Source organism: Myxine glutinosa, chromosome 10 (genome assembly GCF_964187855.1).
Source record: "Myxine glutinosa chromosome 10, kmMyxGlut1.1, whole genome shotgun sequence".
NCBI lineage: Eukaryota > Metazoa > Chordata > Myxini > Myxiniformes > Myxinidae > Myxine > Myxine glutinosa.
This window is the reverse complement of record NC_136270.1, coordinates 109,445,238-109,470,445: the sequence shown is the minus strand read 5'-3', so window position 1 is coordinate 109,470,445 and position 25,208 is coordinate 109,445,238. Positions and strand designations below refer to the sequence as shown.

Here is a 25,208-nt window from a genome sequence, read left to right as displayed (position 1 = left end):
GATATGTTAAAGATGATGTCATCAGTATCTTAATTATGACATCATAATTCGACAAGTACAATGCTTGATTTGATCAGTATTAATTTTTTTTCTCTGCAATTCTTGGTCTGATTGACACTAAATTTTCACCATAGGAGCGCCTCCTCCTGTAGAATATTATCTATCTATAATTCCAGTAATCTCTGTATGTCTGTATGTCTGTGACCGCTGTTTCTCGACAACCACGGGTCCGATATACTTGAAACTTGCCAGGTATATTGCTGGGGACCCGAGGATGTGCCTTTTCAAGGTTTCATATTAATCGGAGAAGTAGTTACCGAGCTATGTCCAAAAAACGATTCAACCAATCAGAGAGCAGCGAGCTATCACGTGTGCCGAACGTGGCGAACAGACTCTGCCTCGGACGGCACATTTGAGAGCGTATTCATTTATTTCACGTTGGCAAACTATGTTGGCGTTAAACTATGTTTTAAAACTAATTAAAACTAATTTGCGATTCTTTCGCTTTCCTGCGCGTTTGTGCACGCTATGGCGATTTCTTTACCAAACTCCGCAAGCCGTTCGCTTTGGACCAAACCATTTCATGTAAATAGAGGGGGGGGATTGTCACCGTACTCGCAAGCCGTTCGCTTTGGACCAAACCATTTCATGTAAATAGAGGGGGGGGATTGTCACAGTACTCGCAAGCCGTTCGCTTTGGACCAAACCATTTCATGTAAATAGAGGGGGGGGGATATAATTTTAGATATATATATAGTACGGGCATGCCCTAGTAATGATAATTATGACATCGTAGGTCATGTGGTACATGCGCCATCTTGGAAAAAACAAAAAACGTTGCACCTCTATTTCTCCAAAACCACTGCATGGAAAAAAAATTGAAAAATGGCTCATTGTAAAGAACTCCACATGGGGAATAAGTGTTAACGATAGTGTCATTGGTGCCATAATTATGACGTCATTATTAAACAGGGACTGCGCTTAGTCTGATCAGTTTGAAATTTATTGAGCGAGATCTACGAAACAATTATATTAGAGAATATAAATCTATGATGTAATCACTCACGTGGTCTGGCAGCCATATTGGATCAAAGAAAAGAACCCTTTAAAAACAGAAGAGTTAACTCACACCAATTTGACTGCCCAGGGCAAATATTATATGAATACCATCTATTTTTATTCCTGTATTTCTGATCGTGTTTTAGTCCAATGTTCTGTTCCAGACCATACCTTGTTGTGTTGAATTGTCGAATTGTGTCCCTGGCAAAGTCTGGCCGATTCATGTTGGTTGGGGCTATTAGAGCAGTTGCTTCTGCTTCGGTTTTTTATGTAGCACTTCATTTTCTCTGCTATTATCCCAGGTATTGTTACTGCTGATCCCTCAGCTTAATCATTTTCCCCTCCTTGCTCGTTTCCCTCGCCACAAGGCATGAGATGGCGAACAGATACAGTAGTCTCACGTCCGTCTGGCAGCCTCACATGAGCATACTCCGGATTTGCCTCCAGAATTTTGACGCGATCCACCAATGGCTCGTATTTACTTTGACCGCTCGTCTTAGAAGAGCCTGACCGGGCTCGGCCAACCAAGAGGGAAACGCTCGCCCAAGAGCACTACGTCACTAAAAGTGAAACATTGTTTCGTGTGGAGTTTCATTCGTAGCGGTACACAGTAGCCACCGAATTGCGTGCAATGCGTCAGGCAGTACACGTTCCCACTGCTGTGAAGGTAAACCACGCGACTTCAAGCTCATAGACACGGCTCTCCAGATAATCCCGTTATAACGTTCCACCAAGCCATTGCATTGAGGATTGTACGCCGTGGTACGGCTAGTGGCGATACCTCAATCCTGGAGAAACTGTTTAATCTCTCGAGACAGAAAAGCCGTACCTCTGTTGGAGTGAATGAAAGCAGGATATCCGAACATTAAAAACAATTGCCGCAAAGATTCAATCACCGGTTGCAGAAGACATGTCAACGCACGGAAAAGCAAACGGAAACCGAGAGTACTCGTCGACAACAGTAAGAATGTATCGGCGCCCCCTGCTGCTGGCAACGGACCCTTGAAATCAACGTTCAAATGCTCCTACGATCGTCCGGCATGAATCAGCGTCCCCATAGACGGTTTATAAAAACTCGGTTTTACTTCGGCGCACACGGTGCATGACCTGCAAAGATGCAGGACGTCATCTGTAGAAAAAGGCAAATTCCTGCTTTGCACAAAATGAGCCAATCTTGTCACCCCGGGGCAACAGAGCGAATCATGAATATCCCGTAAATCGCCGGTGGTCATTCCCGAGGAGGCAGGTCAGGACAGAGCGTCGGCAGCCAGATTATCTGGTCCCGGCCTGTAAATGATGTCGAAACTGAAGTCAGCTAATTCTATGCGCCAGCGAGCGATTTTCTCATTTTTAATCTTCTGCGTATGGCGTCCATCATACATGAACATGATGGAGGACTGCTGGTCCATGATTAACTGGAAAAGTTTCCCCAGAAGGAAATGGCGCCACCGTCTGCTGGTGTCCACGATCGCGTAAGCATGCTTCCATGAACGCTGCTTCCTTCTCGATAGCGGAATGTCGTTTTTCACTATCAGACAGTGTGCGAGAGAAAAAGGCGACCGGCCTTCCAGCTTCATTGAGGTTAGCCACGATAGCACAGCCCGAGGCGTCTGTCTCCATCATCAAAGGAATAGCCTCGTCGATCGAGGTCACAACAGCATTAGCTAAATCTGTTTTCAAGAGCTGAAAAGCGGCCTTCGCAGCCACGTTCAGTGAAAATACTTTGCATTCCACCAAAGGCCTTATTTTCTCTGAAAACCCTGGTATCCACAAGGAATAATGCGCGAACAGTCCCAGTACTCTGCGCAAGGCCGCACGGTCAGTGGGTGGGGACATTTCGAGCAAAGGTTGCAGCCGAGTGACGTCAGGTTGTATCTCCCCTCTGGTCACGGTGTACCCCAAAGGATCCACTGTTTGGATGGAATAGTTACACTTTTCTTCGTTGAAGGTCAGTCTGTATTTCTACGCGACATCCAAGAACCGCCGTAAATTTGAGTCATGTTCTACCTGATCGTGGCCACATACTGTGACATTATCGACACACACGAAATCATGCGGCCCTGCGAGGGGAAAGGAGGAGTTTTGATTTCGTATCTGTCTTTTGTGAGTGGATGCTCGAGAGAGGTATGACAGGGAATTAATTATTTGTTTGCTTATGGACAATGAAATGCTAGTATAATCTTTACTGTCGTTCTGATATTATTATTTGTTCTGTGTGTATTGGATATGTGGATATATATTTCAATAAAGCCTCATATTTGGGAAACGAGGTCTCGACTTGTTTTCATAACAATTTATTGAAATCGATCTCACCACTCAAGTGTCATGGACAAGTTTCTCAAACCGGAGAGGTTCGTCGGCGATCCCAATTCCAGCAAAGCTGGATGAGGTCGCTAGAGCTCTACATGCAAGCCTGCCCGAAGCCACAGACCAACAGAATATGGAGGTTCTCATCTGCAACGTGTCCAGCGATGTATATGACTATTTCTCCCACTGTGAAACCTAAGCCGATTCTGTAGCAGCCCTGCGAGCTCTCGATGTAAAACCACGAAGCACTATTTATGCTCGACATTTGCTCGCTACACGCAGCAAGAGGCTACTGAGACTTTGGAGCAGTATACGCAGGAGATATGACAACTCGGCAAGGACTGTGGAGTGCTGGATCAGATGGCCCTCTATGATCTAATGTGAGATGCTTTCATTGCTGGTCTCCTTTCTCCGGCCATCCGTCAGCGGCTGCTAGACGAGACTGCTTACGAACTGCTAGAAGCTGCTAGACGAGACCGAGACTATGACCTTTCAGGCTGCTTACGAACAGGCCCGAGTTTTGCAGCTGGCCCAGACTCGATTGGAGACATACGGACGACCTTATCTGACAGCGAATGCTGCTACCGCCGAGAAACGCTCGGACGCTGTGTCAGCTGCAGGGTCAAGTTGTCCGTCGCACACCGCTTGCCTGGATATTCTCGACGAGAGTCCAGATGCCGAGGAGAGCGGTTTGGTTACTACGGCGGCCACGATCCCTGCTGTGATGACAGGCAAATGTTTCTTTTGCGGGAATCGCAGACACCCTAGGAGCTTATGCCATGCTCGGGATGCGCTGTGTAATAGTTGTTGGAAGAAAGGACATTTTGCCCAAGTCTGTCGATCAGTTAAGACCAGACGAACGATGCTCGTGGGTGCACGCACCTCGAGGACGGCTCTGGGGGTTGCGCCTCGCGGCCTGGCGAGGGCTATGATTCCTGTGGTGATTAACGGCGAAGCTGAAGATGCTTTGATTGACACTGGGAACAGTGAAAGTTGTGTCAGCCAGGATCTTGTTCGCCGACACGGCTGGTCCACTGTTCCGACCACTCAGCGTGTGTACATGGCATCAACGGCCCGATGGCAAAGCTCCAAAGGATTCTGTGTGGTGAACTTGGTAGCTAACAAGATACTGTACTCGGATGTTAAAATGATGGTATTGCCGAATCTGTGCTCTGGCGTTCTCCTGGGTCATGATTTTTTGTACACGGGCGTTTAGAGATGCGCTTCAATAGTGCACAACCCTCTAAAGTCTTCTCGGTATGTAGCTTGACGGAGATGTCGATTGAACCACCCCCGCTGTTCCCATGCCTAACCCCTAATTGTCGCCCTATAACTGTGAAGTCTCGGCGATATTCACCCCCAGATGCACAATTTATCGCTGACGAGACCAAGCGGCTTCTAAACAAGGGTATAATCCAGCCTAGTAGCTCGCCCTGGAGGGCTCAAGTGCTCGTTGTCAGTAACCCTAATCACCGGAAGCATATGGTCATTGACTATTCTCAGCCGATCAATCGCTTTACCCAACTTGAAGTTTACCCACTACCCAAGATGGATGACATGGTCAGAGAGGTATCCGCCTACCATGTATTCAGCACCTTGGACCTCCGACGTGCGTACCACCAGATACCTATCAGGGAGAATGATCGACCTTACACCGCTTTCAAAAATAGTCAAAGGCTGTATCAGTTTCGTATAATTCCCTTCTGAGTCACTAACGGGGTTGCGTGTTTCCAACGGGTTATGGATGACATTTTAACCAGGGAAAAACTGAAAGAATAATATCAGAACTACAATAAAGATTCTACTAGCATTTCATTGTCCATAAGCAAGCAAATAATTCATTCCCTGTCATACCTTTCTCGAGCGTCCGCTCACAAAAGACAGATGCGAAACCAAAACTCCTCCTTTCCCCTACAACCCGTTATATTCCCTTCTCAAGGCTATTCCATTTGAATCCCCTTCTTCATATTTCATCACAGAACCTCTCTCACCAGCCATGACACTTCTTCAAAGGACTTCCGCAACTCCATGGGACTGACTCAATCTGTGAACTTCCCAACCCGGATTTATGTTATTGGCAAATCCTCCTTTCTGGATTTGGTCATGACACACTTCCCTGCAATGTCTCGTGCTCTTCCTCCGCTCCAATTGGTTCATCTGTTCATGTACTTGTGAATGTCAGCATCTCTCTCGCCACTCTCAGAGAACAGCCACAGTGCCGGCGAGTCTGGCAGTTCACTCAGAGAAACTGGCAGGGGCGACAAGCAGCCATCACACTTCAGTACTGGCGTCTCCTATATCTACCATTCCTGATATTGATTCAGCAGAAACCTGATCTCCCTTATACACAGATAAATCCCATCTTGTCTTCAGTTATCATACCCATCCTCCCACCAATGGTATTCTGAATCCTGTGGTAAGGCATTTGCCTTGAAACAACTTCCACTCTCCGCCTGGAAGGTAAATCTGACCAAAGGCAACCTCATATCATTACACAAACCCCACAAGTGTGTGTCCACTCTCAGGAGAGCCAGAAAACATAATTTGTCCAACCTAAAGATTGAACTCTCAAACTTGTCTCCATCCTCTGAACCTTTTTTTTTTTTTTTATGTAGAAGGCTCCAGGCACAGACTATGTCATCCTCTTTGAGGCCAGGCCAAATAAAAGCGCTGCATTGATAGAAAAGTATAGAAGGAGAGAATAGTCCAAGAGTTTTTGAGAAAGCAGAGAATCTGCTTTTTGAAAAGGGGAAGATCATAAGTGTTTGGAAAGACATGTGAATGTAAAGAGTTCCAGAGTTTGGTAGTGGAGGGGAAGAAACAAACATCATCATGGCCCACCCTTGAGTTGCCAATGGCCACACAATAATCATGAGATGTAGTGGCTTATCAAGTAATCCGTGGTCTCGCTAATGGCGGAGGTATACAGGCAGCAAGTTCTTGGGGGCAAAAACCGAAGTAATAACTGTAGAAAAGAGAAAGAGAGCCAACTTTATGACGTAATTTGAGCGGGTCAAATTTTGAGGTCAGATTGGGAGAGTTGATAAGTCGAATTACTTTTAATTCAATTCTGTCCAGTAAGTATGTGGAACTAGAACCTCCCCAGATGTGAGAGCAGTACTCAATACAAGGACGAATCAATCCTTAATATAGTTGAAGCAACTGTTGAGAGGAGAAGAATCTTCGACATCTGAACAGGACTCCCAGTTTCTTCGAGGCAGATTTAGCTATTTGTGGCATATTGGTAAGTCTGTCCCTGGTGTATGCTCGCTTCTGTCACTCCACCCCTTCTGTCTCTTAAAATGACACCGCAGCCGACTCCGCTCGTGAGAAGGCTGAATGCCTCAATTCTGTGTTTACTTCAAAATTGTGTGGAATCAACCTCTCTCTCTCTCTCTCTCTCTCTCTCTCTCTCTCTCTCTCTATCTCTCTCTATCTCTCTCTATCTCTCTCTATCTCTCTCTATCTCTCTCTCTATCTCTCTCTCTATCTCTCTATCTCTCTCTCTATCTCTCTCTCTCTCTCTCTATCTCTCTCTCTATCTCTCTCTCTATCTCTCTCTCTATCTCTCTCTCTATCTCTCTCTCTATCTCTCTCTCTCTATCTCTATCTCTATCTCTATCTCTCTCTATCTCTCTCTCTCGTTCCCTCTCTCTTTCTCTCTCTCTCGTTCCCTCTCTCTTTCTCTCTCTCGTTCCCTCTCTCTTTCTCTCTCTCTCGTTCCCTCTCTCTTTCTCTCTCTCTCGTTCTCTCTCTCTCTCTCTCTCTGTCTCTCTCTCTCTCTCTCTCTCTCTCTCTCTCTCTCTCTCTCTCTCTCTCTCTCTCTCTCTCACACAGATGCACCCAACTGTTCCTGGATTCTGTCTTTTGCACTTGGGAAGGTGGAGAAGTTTCTGTCAACCCTCGACTACTTCTGCAACTGGACCGGACAGCATCAGCTCCCATCCTAAAAACCTGCTCTGCTTCACTTGCACTTCCTCCCTCTGCCCTTTTCATACTTGATTTTGCCTGACGTCGTATTCCATCTCTTGGATGTCAGCCAACGTCACAGCATTACATAAAAAGGTGCAAACTTTAATCTCCTTAACTGCAGACCGATGAGCTTACTTCCATTGATCAGCAGGGTAATCAAATCCATCATCGCAGTTGACATAAAATCATTCCGTTTCTCCAATGGACCTCATATCAGATCATACATTTGGATTCAGACCTGGTCACCCAACTCTCTCAATGGAATAATTTAATATCCTCTCCCTGTCAAGGCTGGAGTGCCCCAAGGCAGTGTTCTAGGCCCCATCTTATCCCTGATCTTCATAAAAGATCTCTCTGACTAGCTGGAAAATCCTCTTCATCTCTTTGCTGATGACTCCACCCTCTGCCGTGACATCCCTCACACTTCGGATGGACAGGCAACAGTCTCATCCTTCTCTTCGGATGTTGATAAAGTCACTAGCTGGTCAAACAAATGGAATTTGTCTTTCAATCCAGATAAATCTCAGACTCTCACTTTCTCTCATTGAATACTGCTGTCCCCTTTGGGCTGGTGCCCCTGCCTCACACCTTGCTTAGCATGATTCCGAGGTAACCATGGCCTTCAAGTTCATTGGAATCTCCCTTGAGGAAGCTCAGTCTTGTCATTGCCGACACATCGGTACTCTCTCTGTCTTCTACCACCTCCTTCCTTGTCTAGCACCCACTGCTCTTTCCGTTCTGCTTTGTCATAATCCTCCCCCTTTCCCCTCTATGCTTATCCAAGATGCACATGGTTCACCATAAACCCCCTACTGGTGGACCTCCCAAAATCCAGAATCACTGCTCACCCAAATTCATCCGTTCCTCTTTTTTCCTGCCTGTGGAACCAACTTCCGCATTCTCATCAATGTCATTCTACCCTCCCTCTCAGATCACCCCCCATCCAAAACCAGATCTTTTCTCCCACCATTAACCCTGCCCAAATTTTCCGTTTTTCCTTCCTGAGAGTTTGATCGTGTATCCATCTTGTCCACACCCTGAATCTTCCCCAGCCCTCATTCTTACCCACATCCCTTGTGTGTCAATCTTCGTCCATTTGCCCCTCGGCCCAACTAATCAAATAAGATGAAAAAGAGCATGGTTTCATTTAAGGGTTAAAATTGCTTAACGGCTAGAGGGTTTGCTCAAGTCGGTCATTCTGCTTTTATATGTGGCCATGGATTTACTCTTAAACTCTTATAAATTGCTTTATAGCCACAATGACTTCCGACTTCTGTTTTATTCCCATAATCTATGATCAGGTGATGTATACCGAGGTGTCTCCACGATCCAACGGCGTGGAAAGGGTTAAGGTTTTGTTTCTTCCTGAGACGAGCATTCGAATCAAGAACCTTCGTGGATACACAGTCTACAGTGTCAGTGTCTCGATTTACAATTCTGCGGGCGAAGGTCCTCGGAGTGAGCCGATCACTGCACAAACACTCGCTGCAGGTCTGCGAACCATGCATTATTCATTCGTAATTCATTCCTTTTAATCCTTAATTCACTCATTGTGTAGTAAGTTTTTTTTCCTTCTGATGGTGCACTTGCCATGAACTCAAATCTCTGCATTTGTTGTTGTTGTTGTTGTTTTTCAGAGCCTTCAGCTCCTGGCTTCGTTCGTTTCAGTGACATCACCACAAACTCGCTGAATGTGTCGTGGGGCGAACCCGAGAGTCCAAATGGAATTCTCGAGAGCTACAGACTCATTTACAAGCCTTCATCTCCAGTTCATGGCAAGTTGTAATTTTAGGCCCATGGGGTTTCAACCCCATATTCATTAACACTGCTCAAAAAGTGCACAATAAGCAATATGTCTCATACTATATAAGTACTGGGTAAATGCTGTGTGGTACAGTTTTGAGTCCAAACTCAACAAAGTCCCAGTATGACATGTACTTCATAGCAAGCAATTCATCAGTGTCATCATTTTAGTTGAGATGAAAACATAAAGGATTATTTATTTAAGTAAACTGCCTTCCTGCCTTGGGCAATGTGCATGGTTTTGTGCCTGAAAAATAGCTTACTATATACCACGTGATTGCAATATTCTTTCTCGTAATTGCTCTCCATGCAGATTTTGTTGGCCATTCAAGTTATAAATGCATATCCCTTGTCCTTTTTCCCCCTTTTATTCTTCTGCCTCTATTTTTATTTTTTCTAAACGAGATTAACGAGGTGGTAGATAGTAAAAAGGCAACAAACTGACAGTGGGGCTGCACTTGGCCAAAACAAGAATAAAGGGCATCGGTGAACAGAAAAGGAAGGGGAATGACAAGGAGACGGCCTGCTTGAGGCATGGGATTGAACTTATTTAGGGAGGCGGTTCCACAAACTGGAGAAAAGTAGGAACAAAAGATTGGGGTGTGTGGGAAAAAGTCTGGATTTTGGGAGTTTAACAAGGATGGATTACCAGAAGAACGCGTGCATCTTTGAGGAGCTGGATGTGGTAGGGTGAGGGGGGTCGATGGGGAGTGAGGGTGGAGGGGGCTGAGGTCAGAAGGCTGGGAGAGAAAATCTGTTCAACAGGAGGAGAGGTGCTAAAAAAAAATGAGACACCACTCACCTGTCTGAGATGCGAGAATGTCAGGCCTTGTTCTTCGACCTCATTGCAAGAGAATCCAATAATGCTGCGAGTTTCCTGGGATTTATTCAATTTTATGAGGATTCTTTTCTCTTGTTGCATTCATCTTTTTTATTATATGTGTTTAGTTATGACTTTTCTTTTCTTATCTTCAGCTCTTCCACCGCCCTCAAGCCTTGTATTAACACCAAATTGATTTTATATTTCTGCATTATTACTCCGCTGTCTAAAATGGTAAACATCCGGAATTTTTTTTCTACAACCTTTAAAATCTTTGTTTTATTTCAGTCGAATGATGTACTTCAACACTGTAGAGGACAAATCGCCTTTTTGGCACTTTCAAAACCGTTTAACGGTACTTGGACAAAATATTACGGCATTTTACATCATGACGACCAATCAAATTTGCTGATTGTAGACCCCGCCCATGTTCTTGTTGTATTGTATTTTTCCTCTCGTTATATTGTGATTTTATGTACAGTATCTCAAGACTGCATGGAGTAAGGTGTTCCATGAACCGTCTACTTCCTCATATTATAACCTGTAAAAAGCCTTTCAAATATGACGGGTTGGAACAGTTTAGTCGAGGGTGCAGCCTCGTCAGTGCGCCAAGGTCTGCAGCCTCGGCTTGTGGCAGGTGTGCTTCTATCTTTATTTATTAGACCTCATACAAATGTAAATGAACACTCATTTTACTCTGCACGTGTTTAACATCATGTGCAGCAAATTTCACCTCCCTGCACCTTGTGTTTATTATTATTTTTAAAAAACGCTTCTGTACACCGCCCATGAGGCTCGGTTTGCAAGCCGCCGTCTACAATTCCAATAGACATAATTACTCTTTTATAGAAAATGTTTTTCGAGTTTGTTGTATCCTCAAAAATAGACTGCAGTGAACACACATTCGTGTTCAAAGATTGACCTTTAAAACCCACCCTTATAAATGCAGACAGACATCTGTACAAACACACAAATGGACTGTGTTATTTATGGTAGATTGCATGTAACGTCATTTTAAATGTGCACTCCTGCCACACGCTTGCAGAAAAAAATAGTCTCATGACATATTAGTTAAACAAATGTTTCCTTTTTGGTTTGTGACAGAATATTATTGCTTCATGTTTATTGTTTATCTTACATTTCAAAAACCATTTCTCAGCATATGTAAGACATAACACAACAGCACTATCAGCATATTTGACAACACTGTATGCCAGCGACTATCGGGGATGCCTCTTCATGATGGTTGTAACCCCAACGGAAGTTGCGGGCCAAATCTTCCCCATTCTTCCCTGCTGCTCGGATTCCTCAGGGCAGCGTGGTCACAGTTCTTTACTCTTGTGTTACAAGGTTTGTAAAAACTGAAAATGTCTAATGAAGAAAATGTACGCTTGTTCAGAATCTTGTATGACAATTTTTACCTGCAAGTTCAATGCTGCTTTAATTTAAACAAAAAGGTTGGACCTTTGTTTAAATATGATCAATAAATCATTATTTATGATTCAACCCCAGCAGCTTTGGGCAGAACTTGTGGAAAGCCAGCTTATTGGCCTGCCTGGACAGATACCCTAGACTTAGAGCTATCTCTTTCTTCACTTTTCTATCAATGCAGCTCTTTCATTTAAGGCATTGCCTCGATGAGGACTATAGTCTGTGACTGGAGCCTTCAACAAAAATGCAGTGTTTCTCATCCGGATTTACCAGACGACCCACCCTTCCTGGTATTTGGTTGCTGCGGCTCCTGGTTATCCCAACAAGGGTTAAATATTTTTTTTAAATACACAGGGAAGAGCATTTTGAAAACATGACCGATAGTCTAATAACAGTGTAACCGGGCTTGTTTGATACTTTAGTTGAAGAGGATATGACCTCGGTGGGGATAGAGTTGGCAGTTGGCAAATAGTGCAAGTATAAATTTTTTTCAATAAATTCCACATTCCTGTGCCACCTTCAGTCGAACATCAGGCATTGCGATAGCAGGCTCGTGAAGGACTTGGAAAAAAAAAAACGTACCCAGTCTGATTGTTGCTTTATCTCGAGTCAATGGTGAAACTGCAAATGGGGAATCAGTGAATGTCACAGATGGGAATCCTTACATAATTTCCTCATTCTGCTTCAAACTAAATATCTCTATATTTTCATTCCAAACACCATCATTCATCATTCTGATCACAAATTAATACTACTAGCAACGGTACCCGCCCTATGGGCGGGGCTTCAATTGGGAAGCCCAAATGAAAAGGCAAAATATCAGAAATTGAAGGCTTTTTTTTTTTTTAACGATTCATATAAACATCCGTTGAATCACATCGCATGCAAATCATCAAAATCTAAACAGCACATGGCGCCCATTTTGAAAAAAGATTGAATTCTGCAAAACGGAAGGGCCGCTGCACATCTTTCTCAGTCGCACGTTTATGTGTGAAGAGTGCGCGCCGAATCTGTAACATGGAAGCGGCCGCTACACGTGTTTCTCAGTCACTTTGCACACGCTGCCATGTTACTTCGGAGCCGCACGTTTATATGGGAAGAGTTCGTCAGGAGTCGATCTACTCTCACCTGGTACGTAGAATAAACAGTATTTGTAGAATTTCAATAAAAGCCACATCACTGTTCATATCGGTAAATATTATTTCATCGTGTTTGGAAAAACTGGAAATTGGAAAAATTGGGAAAACAATATAGCCTATTTTACTCCCAGGGGTCCCAGGAATACCCACCCAAAATATCATTGCAGTCGGTTGAGCCGTTTTTGCGGTACCTTTGGAGGACGGATGGATATTTGGTGAATTATACTAAGATAGTGTTAATATATCAAAATATAATGTTAAATCACGATTGTATTGAGATATTATCAAACCAGGGAACTGTTGTCATCTCTTCACTTCTGGATTCTGGAGCAAGGTCCATGTCGATTGCATTTCAAAATCATAATTGTTGAGGAATTTCTGAAACCTCCTTACCTACCTTACGTCACCTGCTGGGACCCCAAAACGTTCCACAGAAAGTTATTATATTTCCTTTTAGTAAAATATGCAACTGTAATGGTTACTAAACGCTGTCCCCTTGTCATGTGACCAGATCCTCAGCTCTGATCGGTGGACATTTGTGAAGGACATACATACATACACCATACGGACAGACAAACGCTGTTCCAGATGGCATTGCCCTATGGGCTACACCGTAAAAATTTCTGTGTCTGTGGGCAGTGCTATAGAAGTAACAAAAATGCCGGAATCTGGGCCATTTTTAGATCCTTTTTGCACACATGTCAATTTGGGGACGTCTTATTCGTAAAACATTATATAGCTTGCTCTCACCTTAGATTAGCCTGTTTCTGGCTTTAGTGTTGATTACTTTGTATTAAGCTTGAGAATACAAGTTCATATACAGTAGGTAAGTAGTTGGGCACATCAATAGGACTTGTCTAACTACTTAGCGGAGACGGCTCGCGACCCCTCCGGAAACCTACTCACATATACCCACAATCCCACATGGATACCCACACCCACCCCTTGGGAGTCATGACCCACCGTTAGAAAAGCACTGCCCTAGAGGTATGCACCCTCTCTCTGAGCTGTCTAGCCTGGGTTTGAGTCTTCCCAGCTATAAACTGTCACCCCAGTGTTTCGTCGGCAGAGCGAAGCATCAATTCATGTGTTTGCCATCCTTTCGAAAGATGTTAAGATGGAGGATACGTCTGCCAGCACTGGTTGTTCGTGGACTATAAATATCCCTCGGTCCTTCGTGAAGAAGTAAGCGAGTTATCAAAGGCACCATGAACAAATTACAAGGTCCTGCCAAAATCACCTTCCATCGAACATTGGGCCTGGCCAGCCAGTTCATGAAAGACTTGGACAAAAATCCATCCCTGGCTCATGCAGCAAGAAGATGGGATCGAAGGTGGCATTAAATAACTGGTAGAGTTTTTTTTAGATATATGTGTGCTATTCCCTGACATTACGATCCTCTGATGACTTGATTTGATGACGTAAAAAAAATAAAAAAACATTGATAATTTAAAAAAAAAAAAAGTTTTTACAATGCTGATTAATATATTTTATTATAATATATAATATATTCACTGATTAATATATTTTTGCCATGACAAATTTAGCTATAACAAAATTATGCCATGTTACCCTCTGTCTCCTCATTCTTCCATGAGCCAAATCTTTCATTTTGTATAGGAAAAAAAAAATTGCATACATGGGGATAATCAAGTCGTAATGCTGATGAAAGCAAAATTATGAAGCTGTAAGAAAAACAATTTTGTTAAAAACATCGTAAAATATTAAATTGAAACATAATGTTTATTCATCAGAACATAAAGCCGATTTAATTGCAATGGTGATGATGTGCCACACATTTATTCATTGAATCAAGGGAAGTGCAAAGCACCGCTCCCTTTATATGGGACGGTTTCTCTGTTTATGTAAAGAACATGCTGAACATCTAATAATACTACTACCACTACTACTACTACGACTACTACTAATATGGCTGTTATACCTACTACTACGAATACTACTACTACTACTACTACGACTGCTACTACAACTACTGCTACTGCTACTACTATGGCTATTATACATAGTACTATGACTACTATGCCTGTTATACTTACTATTACTACTACTACTAGTACTACTACTATTACTATGGCTGTATTATTACCACTACTACTACTACTACTACTACTACTACTACTACCACTACCACTACTATTATTAAGACTACTATACCTCCTATACTACTACCTCTATGGCTATATTATACCTACTACTACCACCACTACTGTTAAGACTATTATACCTACTACAACTACGAATATGGCTCTATTATACCAACTACTACTACTGCTGCTACTACTACTACTACTACTACTACTATTACTACTACTACTACGATTGTTAAGACTACTATATCTCCTACTACTACGACCACTACTACTACTATGGCTATATTATACCTACTACTACTACTACTACTACTACTACTGTTAAGACTGTTATACCTACTACTACTACTGCTATTACTATTACCATGACTACTACAGCTTTCACTACTACCGGTACTTCATTAATGACCATGATTATTCTCACCTTATTGTTGCATCAGCTGGAGAGACTTTTGGCCAAAGCCATTTCCGAACTAGCTGGCCAGCCCTGAATTTCGACTGAAGGTGATTTTCGCAGTAACCTAATTTGTTAAATTTGTGGTTATAACTCACCCACTCTTCACAAAACACTTGTTCTTATGTCCTGGTTTGTTGTTCGCTTGTTCAAAACACTTGATTGATATATATATATATATATATATATATATATATATATATATATATATATATATATATATATATATATATATATATATATTGCTGCGGTTTTGAGATTGGCACATTGAAGTCATTAATGATTAAAGGTTTGCCCCCCATAGTTAGTCACACGAGCAACATATAGGCCCATTTGTAGTATAGTTATGTCTTAGTATGTGTAAGAATAGGCCATTTCCCCTCTTTGTACCTGCATTGTGTAAAGACAGGAGAATAGGCCCTACATTCATTTTGCTCCAACCTCCATTCTACCTCTATGGGCGCAATCCATCCCGCGCCCCATTTGGCTGTCCACTAGTCGAGTAACATGAGGTAGGCCTAAAAAGGTGGGGGCAGCATTGAGGTCGGGAGCGGCAGAGGCGATGACGGTAAGAGCCACCAGCCAATCAGAGCTCGAGCGGAATGGCGTGAGAGGGCGTGGTGAAGCGCGTCTGGTGAGTTCCAGAAGGTTCGCGGGGCGGGTCTATATAAGCCCATACGAAAAGCCCTCGAAAGGACTCGCGTGCACACGGCAGTGGCAGAAGGACTCGCGTGCACACGGCAGTGGCAGAAGGACTCGCGTGCACACGGCAGTGGCAGAAGGACTCGCAGAGCTGTTCCGGAGGCGGAACGCAGAGAGGACCAGAGAATTTGCATCACTCGCCGTTGTTGAACTTTGAACCGTACAAGAACGCGGGCGCAGCCAGGCGCGCCGGTAATGCATATAGCGCATTTCGGCCACGCGAGTGAATGCGGCTATGACCACGAGTGAATAACTGCCAGCTACGCCAAAGTCCGCCCTCAACCGTGCGCCCCAAGATAACCGGATTGTTCAGGCGACGCTCCGAGCTCCTGCTTTCACCTACTTCCATCTCCACGGGACGTGCCGGGGACCGGAGAGAGCTGCACGAGAGCCATTCCTGGACGCGCTGGAGAACATCATCCTGCCGATCAGCAATCCCCGTGTGAGTGTGTGTGTGAGACGGGCCCGTTTGTCCTGGGTATTAAGTAAGGCTGCTCTGTGTCCCTTTCCTTCTACCATTGTATAGTGTAAATAAATTCTGTTCTTCCTTCTAATTCGATCGCCTTTGTGATTTCTCCATTGGCTAAGCGTGGTACGAACTAGATCGCTCCAATTGGGTCTAGTAAGTAATAATAGCGCTGATCACGTGTACGCAAACCATTCGGCGTATCATCATCACACGTGGTTCGTGCGGGGCTTATTTCCTTGCTTCCAGGGCAACGCTAATACTTAGGTAACAGCGAATTTGGTCCTGCAACCCTATTTAGCACTGTCCGGAAGGGACGTAATAGGTCCCGGTTCGTGCCAGGTCAGTAAAGACAAGGGGACTAATCACCCCTTGTTAAGGGAAGAAGGCCGGCGGCAGATCCGCAACAATTGGTGTCAGGAGTGGGATTTGGAACCTGGGACCAAATTTGTAGACAAAATTTTGGACACCAATTGTACATATTGGCCGCAACAATTGGTAGTCAGGAGTGAGGATTTGGAACCTGGGACAAAAAATTTTAGACAAAATTTTGGACACCAATTGTAATAATGGCCGCAACAATTGGTGTCAGGAGTGGGATAGGACCCGAAGTGCGCTTAACACACTCCAGAATTACGAGCGACCAACAGTTAATTATTAACATCCAAATTAAATTCGTGCCATGGCTAGCCAAAGCGGTCGAATGCCGGTGGGCAATAACGTAGAATCGATAACCCAGGACCCACAGGAAGAATTGGGGGAAGAGGAGGACATTGATGGGGGGCTGGCAGTAGGGGTAGAAAATGGCGGCGAGAGCCAAGCCCACGGCGCCAGGGGACTGGGGTCTTTTTATGATTCAACTCGCGGCAAGCTTCGAGAAAGTGAATGATAACATCAATAAAATGGGTGGCCAAATGAAAGAAATGGGGGACAAATCCACCCGGGAAATAAAAGGGTTGGAAGACAAAATGGTGGCCAATTGGAAGAAATGGGGGGGGGGGGGAATTGAAGGAAATGGGGGACAAATCCACCCGGGACATAAAACAGATGGGTGATGAATTGGAAGAGGTGAAAAACGGGCTGGAAAGCAAAATGGACACCCGAAAGAACGAATTGAAAAAAATGAGGGTGGCGTCGAAAAAGGAAACGAAAGAGATGGGGAAGGACATAAGGCGCATGTTGAGCGAAGAGGTCGTAAAGGGACGCGACGAGGTAACGCGGTGCGGGGAACGCGTGGAGAGCTGGGTAGAGCAGAGCGTGGGCAAATTGACCGAGGGAATATAAATCGCGACTCGGGGTATGAAAAAGCCGACGGCCGCCGAGTTGGAAAATAAAATTTTATGTGCACCGGCGGTCGTCGAGCTAGATAAAGAGAAAGAGATCATAGTTGAAATTGGGGCCGAAGAGACGGCAGAGATAGAATCAGAAATTAAATCGGAGATTGAGATGGAATGTACTCAAAGTCTGCATCCACATTGTGATGTCGTGCTGCCTAACCCCAATAAAGGTTTGCAGGTGCTGGCGGAGAAGAGAATCCCGAAGGTGAGTCCCGAAGGTAGCTCTTCTGGGGAAATTCCACGTAGTGTAGGAATCTCTGCCTCCCTCTGTGCAGATGCGATGTCCGTTGTGGAAATGGTAGCCTTGGTTGCTGCTGTGTCTGTGCTGGTCTTCTTCATGGTACACTGCGATTCGAAGGCTGGAAGATTCACCTTAGATATGGTGATACTCAGCTTTTTGGACCTGACCACGTACCGCTCATTACGGAATTTCTGATATGCTGCATCACCATTCTCCAGCGCCTTCAGGAGTCTCGCCTTGAAGATGTCATTGACAATTTGCTTTGTGACAAAGTTGTAGAGTGGCACATTGGGTGCCAGAACAATGAAGGGGTTTTCCCGCGCCTCCACAAAGTCTAGCAGCCATGCCACATTTTGGTCAAAGATCAGACCCTTGCGTGGAAAGTTGGTAATGAGTAATAAAATTGTAATGGTCTTAACATCCAGAGCATGACCTTGACCTTCCATCAAAGCAATCATATTGGCAAAGAAATATTTACATCATAAACTTTTAAATAGTGAGTTATACTTGATAGTCTGCTTCTCGATGTGTGTAAAACTGCGATTTTGGCCGTTTTTTGTGATTTCTGACCTTGACCTTGACCTTAGCATGTGACCTTGGCCTTCAATCATGAAAATGATGTCACAAATGGATTCCCCACACCCAAAAACCCATAAAACAAGGTATTACACATACTTCTATGGTGAGTGGTTCAAAATTTATATTTTCAATATGGCTACTGACGGCCATCTAGGATTTTGACCCCTAGCGGCCATTCGCAGCCGGTTCCGAAGAAGCACCTGTGTGATTTTTTAAGGTAAATGGTCCAATAACTCAAATCAAGCTTCAAAATCTCTTGCAGATGAGTTGTATACGGGGTTATGAGCAGGGCCAGGACTAAAACGAGAATTGCTATCCTTATAACCCTCGAGGCTATATCTTGACAGTTTACAGCTCTGTTGAGGTTCAAATCCCACCTCAGCAGCTCAAAGGCAAGCGCACATTCCCTTTATCTCTCCTGGCAGCCCAAATAACATGCAGAAGAATATGTGATGACATCATAACCACACTCTTATTGAATTTGACTTATTTAAAATGAATTACTGTCTTGAGTCATTTTCCCTTCATTCTTGAATGGGCATTCAATGCCGGGTAATTTGATATGATTTCACAGCTTTGGCATCTTCCACTTTTATTCCCCAATTACTCTTGTATGCATAACCGAGCAATCATTGTAAATATGCCAATTTTTATGTCATTAAATTGTTGTCCATTTTTGTTTGCAAACATAGCTGACATCAGATGAATAATTATGTTTAGTGTTGAAAAGAAAAGTTTCCTTCGTGGAAGTGAAGCGATACCTTTGCATAACTCGATGCAAAGCAACCACAGGGCTGAACTACCTAAGGCACTTTTAAAAGCCAAAAAGGAAATTTTTCTCTTTGTTTCAAACTGTTAAAGAAACTTTCTCATTCGTATTCCTCGATGCGAACGGTTTCGGTTAAAAAAGTTAGCGTTATACAGTCACGTGAAAAAGTAAGTAAAGTTTTGACTTTTTCAACATATTTCAACATACGGCTATTTGATCTTCATTTCAACAATATTGATAGATAAAGGTGATATAATACAACAAATATCATGAAACATTTACATTTTGTAGTCCATTGTATAATTTAAATAAACATAAATGCAAATTTTGCATGTGGAAAAAGTAAGTACACCCCGTGAAATGTTTTTTAATCTTTTTAACATATGTGGACATATCAATATTTGATCTTCATTTAAACAGCATCTATAGATAAAGGTGATCTAATTGAACAAAAGACAATGAAAAATTGACTTTGCAATAATTTATAAAACAAAAAATTGTTGCCCAGCATGCACAATTGCATGCACAACTTGTTTCAAATCCCCCCACAACATCTCGATGGGATTTAGATCCGGGCTTTGACTTGGCCATTCCAGAACCCTCCATTTTTTTCTTTTCAGCCATTCCTTGGTGGATTTACTGGTATGTTTAGGGTCATTGTCATGTTGCAAGGTCCACCTTCGGTTGAGCTTCAACTTTCCGACAGATTGCCTCACATTATCCTCAAGCATCCTCTGGTACAATGAGGAATTCATAGTGGATTCTATGATGGTGAGCTGCCCAGGCCCTGATGCAGAAAAGCTGCCCCAAACCATAATATTTCCACCAGCATGCTTTACAGTTGGTATCAGGTTCTTGTGGTAAAATGCTGTCTTTGGTATTCGACAAACATGTCTTTTGGTACTGTGGCCAAATAGCTCTACCTTTGACTCATCTGTCCATAGCACATTGTTCCAGAAGTGCTGGTCTTTGCTGAGGTGTTCATTGGCAAACTTTAGTCTTGCCCTGATGTTCTTTCTGGACAGCAAAGGTTTCCTCCTGGCACACCTCCCATGTAGATCAAATTTGTGCAGCCACGTTCTAATGGTAGACTCGTGCACTTTGACATCAACAGTGGCAAGAGCTACCTGTAGGTCCCGTGATGACATTCTGGGGTTCTTAGAGACTTCTTTCAGCATCTTGCGGTCTGCTCTCGGGCTGAACCTGCTGGGGCGGCCTGTCCTGAACAAGTTGGCAGTTGTTTGGAATCTTCTCCACTTGTAGATGATCTTCCGGACAGTCGAATGATTGATTTCAAATTGTTTGGAGATCTTTTTAAATCCCTTCCCAGACTCGTAGGCATCTATAACCTTCTTTCTGAAGGCCTCAGAGAGCTCTTTTGATCTAGGCATGGTGATGCCACACACTTCAACAACAAAGAGCAACCAAACTAAATGTCTGAGGTTTAAATAAGACAGGTTCCTCCAAGATCCTCTCTAACGATGTTCTAATCATTTGCACCTGAGCTGGTGCACCTGATTCTAATTTTAGGTATTTGAAGTAGTGATAAATGTAGGGGTGCACTTACTTTTTCCACATGCGAAATTTGCATTTATGTTTATTTAAATTATACAATGGACTACAAAATGTAAATGTTTCATGATATTTGTTATATTATATCACCTTTATCTATCAATATTGTTGAAATGAAGATCAAATAGCTGTATGTTGAAATATGTTGAAAAAGTCAAAACTTTACATGTGGCGTACTTACTTTTTCACGTGACTGTAGGTTACAGTTGACTTCGTAGTTCTTCTACGACTACTACTACTACTACTACTTTGTCTTCAATGACCAAATTTGTTCCCACCTTCTTGCATGGACAGCCAGGACGTTTTAGGCTCAAGTCTTTCACGAAGTGGTTGACCAGATCCCCGATGCTCGACTGAAAGTGATTTGGGCAGGAATTTCAAATTTGTTCAGTGTTCCGATGATAACTCACCTATTCCTCCTCAATAAACCATGGAATCTTTACCATATCCACAATCGAGCAGCGTCACCCACCAGACAGCTTAATGTCCATCCGATTGGTGCACACATCTTTACATCTCCCTATACACAAAACACCAGGGTGACTCGAAGGTAGGCCGGACAGCTCGATGGTGAATGTGCACACCTCGAGGTTATCCTGCCATCCCATTTGCCACAGTTGACATCGAGTCTTTTTCATGGTGTTGTTTAACTAATTCATTATCTGGGCTAAATCCTCTTTCTAAATGATATTATCACTGAACCTTTATCATTGCCATTGTTCGTTTTGATGTTTTTTCCCCCCTTTTGATAATCCCATTGATATTGGAGTTTATTAAGGAAATTATATATGAGTTTTCACCAATAGTCATCCAACCTTTTTTGAATTAAATAAACATTGGTTATGAAATTACTTTTGCTTATTATAGACTATGTACACCAATGCACTCACCAATATATTAACAAGATATCTCAAAAAGTTGAGGACGGATTCGGACGAAATTTGGCGGAGAGGTTGCGTATGCGGCAAGGCCAAAATGATTAGATTTTGGTGAAGATCCGGATTCGGATCCGGCTAGTAGAATGTTTTAAGTGATTCTTCACCATTGGGATATTGGGCTAAAACCGATACATAGCAGGATATCTCAAAATGTTATGGACGGATTTGGACAAAACTTGGTGTACCGGTTGTGTGTGTGCTGCAAGGAAGAATCAATTCAATTTTGGTCAAGATCTGAATCTGGATTTGGATACGAGAATTATTTACATTTTTAAGTGATTCTTCACCATTGAGAGATTATTTTTTGGGAGGGGGGGTTTTTGTATACATGATCAAGGCTCGTGAAAGAGCTAACATTACTCACACAAAAAGTCAAACCGACACATAAAACACAAAATAAAACCACAGGGCGAAAAGCGATAAATAACATGATATTGAAAAAGTTTTGGACGAGTTTTGACAAAACTTGGTGGATGAGTTGGTTAGGTGACAAGAACAAGCTGATTAGATTTTGGTTCAGGTCATGTTGATCATTTTGGTTCATCCATATCCGGCCTATCATAGAGTTTTCAGCCTGGCGGAGGTATACGCTCTGTCGAGTGCCGTTCTAGTGCAGTTTGTTCCCATTTGTAAGTTTGTCTCATTTTGATTAGATTGTCTTAAGTAAAAGATCTGATGCAACATCCCTTCGGAAGTTTACCATTCATGGGGCCTCTTCAAGCTGATTATGGGAGTTGCAGACCTGGAAGGGTCCAAGTAAAGCCAGGGAACCTTTTCCTGATCTATATGCTCCATAAGCACTTCTCTCATGTCAGGATGGGTCTCATGACCTTATTAAAATGTTCCTGGCCTGTAAGTTAACTCTGCTAGAAAGCTCTGTTTGAATGTCCAGGGAATTTGGAGTCTGACCATTGCATTGGCCCAAATGACATACCTTTTCTTTTGAAACAAAATCATGACAGCTTTATTCTCTGCAAGCAATAACAATCATTTGAGACGGTTGACAACTTTATTGGACCACAAGCTTCATTGTGCAATGACCTCTGCTGGCATCGCTGTCAGGCTACAGTTTCACGCTTGGGCCTAATCCCTGTGGGATTCAAACCCACAACACGAGAGCTCGAACCACCCTCAAAGTAAGTATTTAAAACGTATTATCTTCAATGGAACATTTTAGTTGAACATCCAATCGATGTTGTTTTGGTTTTAATCAAAAGTGAGAGTCAGTCGAGACAACCTTCGAAGGATGGAATGCTGTTCGATGCTGAATTCACCTGGGATGTGTTAAAACTTTTATATTGGAATCGCAGTTCTATTGGGGGTATTGTTAAAACTGCAAAACTTAATTAACACTTTAAAAATTTATTAATTCCTACTTCACTGGCATGACAGCCGAGTGATGTAAAGTCTCGCTTTGATTCCTTAACGGATTGTGTTGTGCCTTGTCTGGACATATTGTTCACATCATTCCTAATTTTCACAGCAAACTATTATCCAGGTGCTTTTAAGTCTCCATGTTTGTTTTGAAGGATGTTGGTCCCTTGTGGTTGGGGTTGCCTCCACTTGCTCAGCATCTTTATAGATGTCATGGAAATGTTTAGCGCGAGAATAGTCGCTTGGGACAAACACACACGCACAATCCAATTCCAAGTTATCACCTGTGGATAGAGCATGGTGAGACCCGGCCTGCCTCATCCTTTGTGACTCATCGACTGACCTAGTCTACCTTTAATGGGAAATGGATGAATCTTAAAAAGAACATCCACTGCTGAAATAATGTTCTTTGAGTGCTGTTTGTGTAGGATACATGATATTTGTCTTTATATGGGACATATTTTACTCGTCTATTTGTGGAAGAACAAAGTGAAAATCATAGCTGGCTGACCTTTCTCCAGGGGATTTCAGGTACACAATGACAAGAGTGACACCGGCTGTGCCAATTGGCTGGCACACCATGGTGCTATATTGCTTTGTCTTTGTCAGATTATATGCTTGTAGTTATTTTTCAGTATACTATATTTATGCATCATGAGGATGCAAAGGTAATGCATTTACCTTTAAGTTTTCCAGTCTGGGTTTGATTCCTAACCTGACTATAAACTATGGATTGAACCTCCACAGGCATGGTGTCTCATCACAAAGTGCATCATCCCATGGAGGGACACTAACCTGGGTGTCCTATCCGCCAGCATTAGTTGGTGGACGTTGTTAACCGCACAGTTACTTTGGACGAAGAGTAGGTGGGTTTTCGCCGAAACCCTGAACAAATTACTAATTCCTCTTCAAATTGCCTTCAGGTGAACGTCAGGCCTGAACAGCCAATTCGTGAGATATTTGGGCCAAAACTTCTCCCCAGCCAACCCCACACTGATTTGGGAATAATTGGGGCCATTAAAAGTAGTAGTGCTAGTAGTAGTCAACAACTATTTTTATGCAATTATATGAATGAAGACAATATTTAGGACTAAACTACTGACAGCTACAAAGTAAAGTGATTTGTATTAAGTTTTGCCTCAAACTGTGAATACATAATGCTGATATGAATATGGGTTAAAATGCTAAATTAAATACAAACTTCTCGTGTCATCTCAGGCGTGAGCAAAATCGTCACTGTGGATGTCCAACCAGAAGCGCCACGCTGGCTACGAGTGAAAGACCTTGTGAAGGGTATGACCTATGAGTTCCAGGTGAAGGGGCGAACATTCGCTTATGGACCGGAGGCCAAGGCTAATGTCAGCACAGCTCCACTAGAAGGTTTGTATGAATTGGGAATATGAATTATTTAAACGTTTTTCATTTCACCTCATCCTATTACCTGCATAAATCATTGTATAGTTTGTGTCTACAGTACATGCCAACATTTCAAAAATGTAATAGGATAATTTTGTTTGTCATATTATCTGTATGAAGCTTGGTGTTGGCTTAGAGGTTAGGGTGCCGGCTTGCGATCCTAGGATCCTGGGTTCGAATCCCGGTCGATCGCTGAATTAAGGCCAGGGGGGTTGTCAGCCTGTCATCCTTCCGAAGTCGGCAAATTGAGTACCAGCTCACTGTTAATTCCCTGTGTTGCAAGAGGCGACTAACAAGGTTGACGGCAGGAAGGGCATCCGGCCATAAAACATTGCTTCAAAAAGGGGACCACGGTGCCCAAAAAAGGCCAAACCCTGCTCTGCGGGGGAATATGGCCTCTAATGGCGGTACTTTGTAAAGTTTAAACAAGAAGGATGAATTTAATTAGCACAAGTCAGGAGACGACGATGGTTCACGAGCGAGCGGTATTCAATGACAAAGGACGGACTATAACCGATACAGGCCCGGACTGGGGGGGTCGGCCCCCGACATGCCGTGTACATGCCTATTTGCAAATGGCCCCAATGTGCTGCGTTATGAGGTTAGTTAGCTACACAATACTTGAAAATTTGGTTCGATTCCGACAACTTTGAAAATTTGACCTTTGTGACCTTCAAAGGTCAAAGGTCGAAGATTCTGAAATTTTTTGGAAAACTTG

At 43.1% G+C, this 25,208-nt stretch overlaps 1 protein-coding gene across 1 annotated transcript in view; it reads left to right on the top strand.

The window, feature by feature from the left end:
- Nucleotides 1-25,208, top strand: part of SDK2 (sidekick cell adhesion molecule 2) — a 990,523-nt gene that overhangs the window by 881,020 nt on the left and 84,295 nt on the right. The window contains exons 37-39 of the mRNA XM_068126284.2: nucleotides 8,640-8,829; nucleotides 8,976-9,113; nucleotides 24,293-24,454. Of these exons, the coding sequence (XP_067982385.2) occupies nucleotides 8,640-8,829; nucleotides 8,976-9,113; nucleotides 24,293-24,454 (490 nt within the window). The remainder of the gene's footprint in view (nucleotides 1-8,639; nucleotides 8,830-8,975; nucleotides 9,114-24,292; nucleotides 24,455-25,208) is intronic.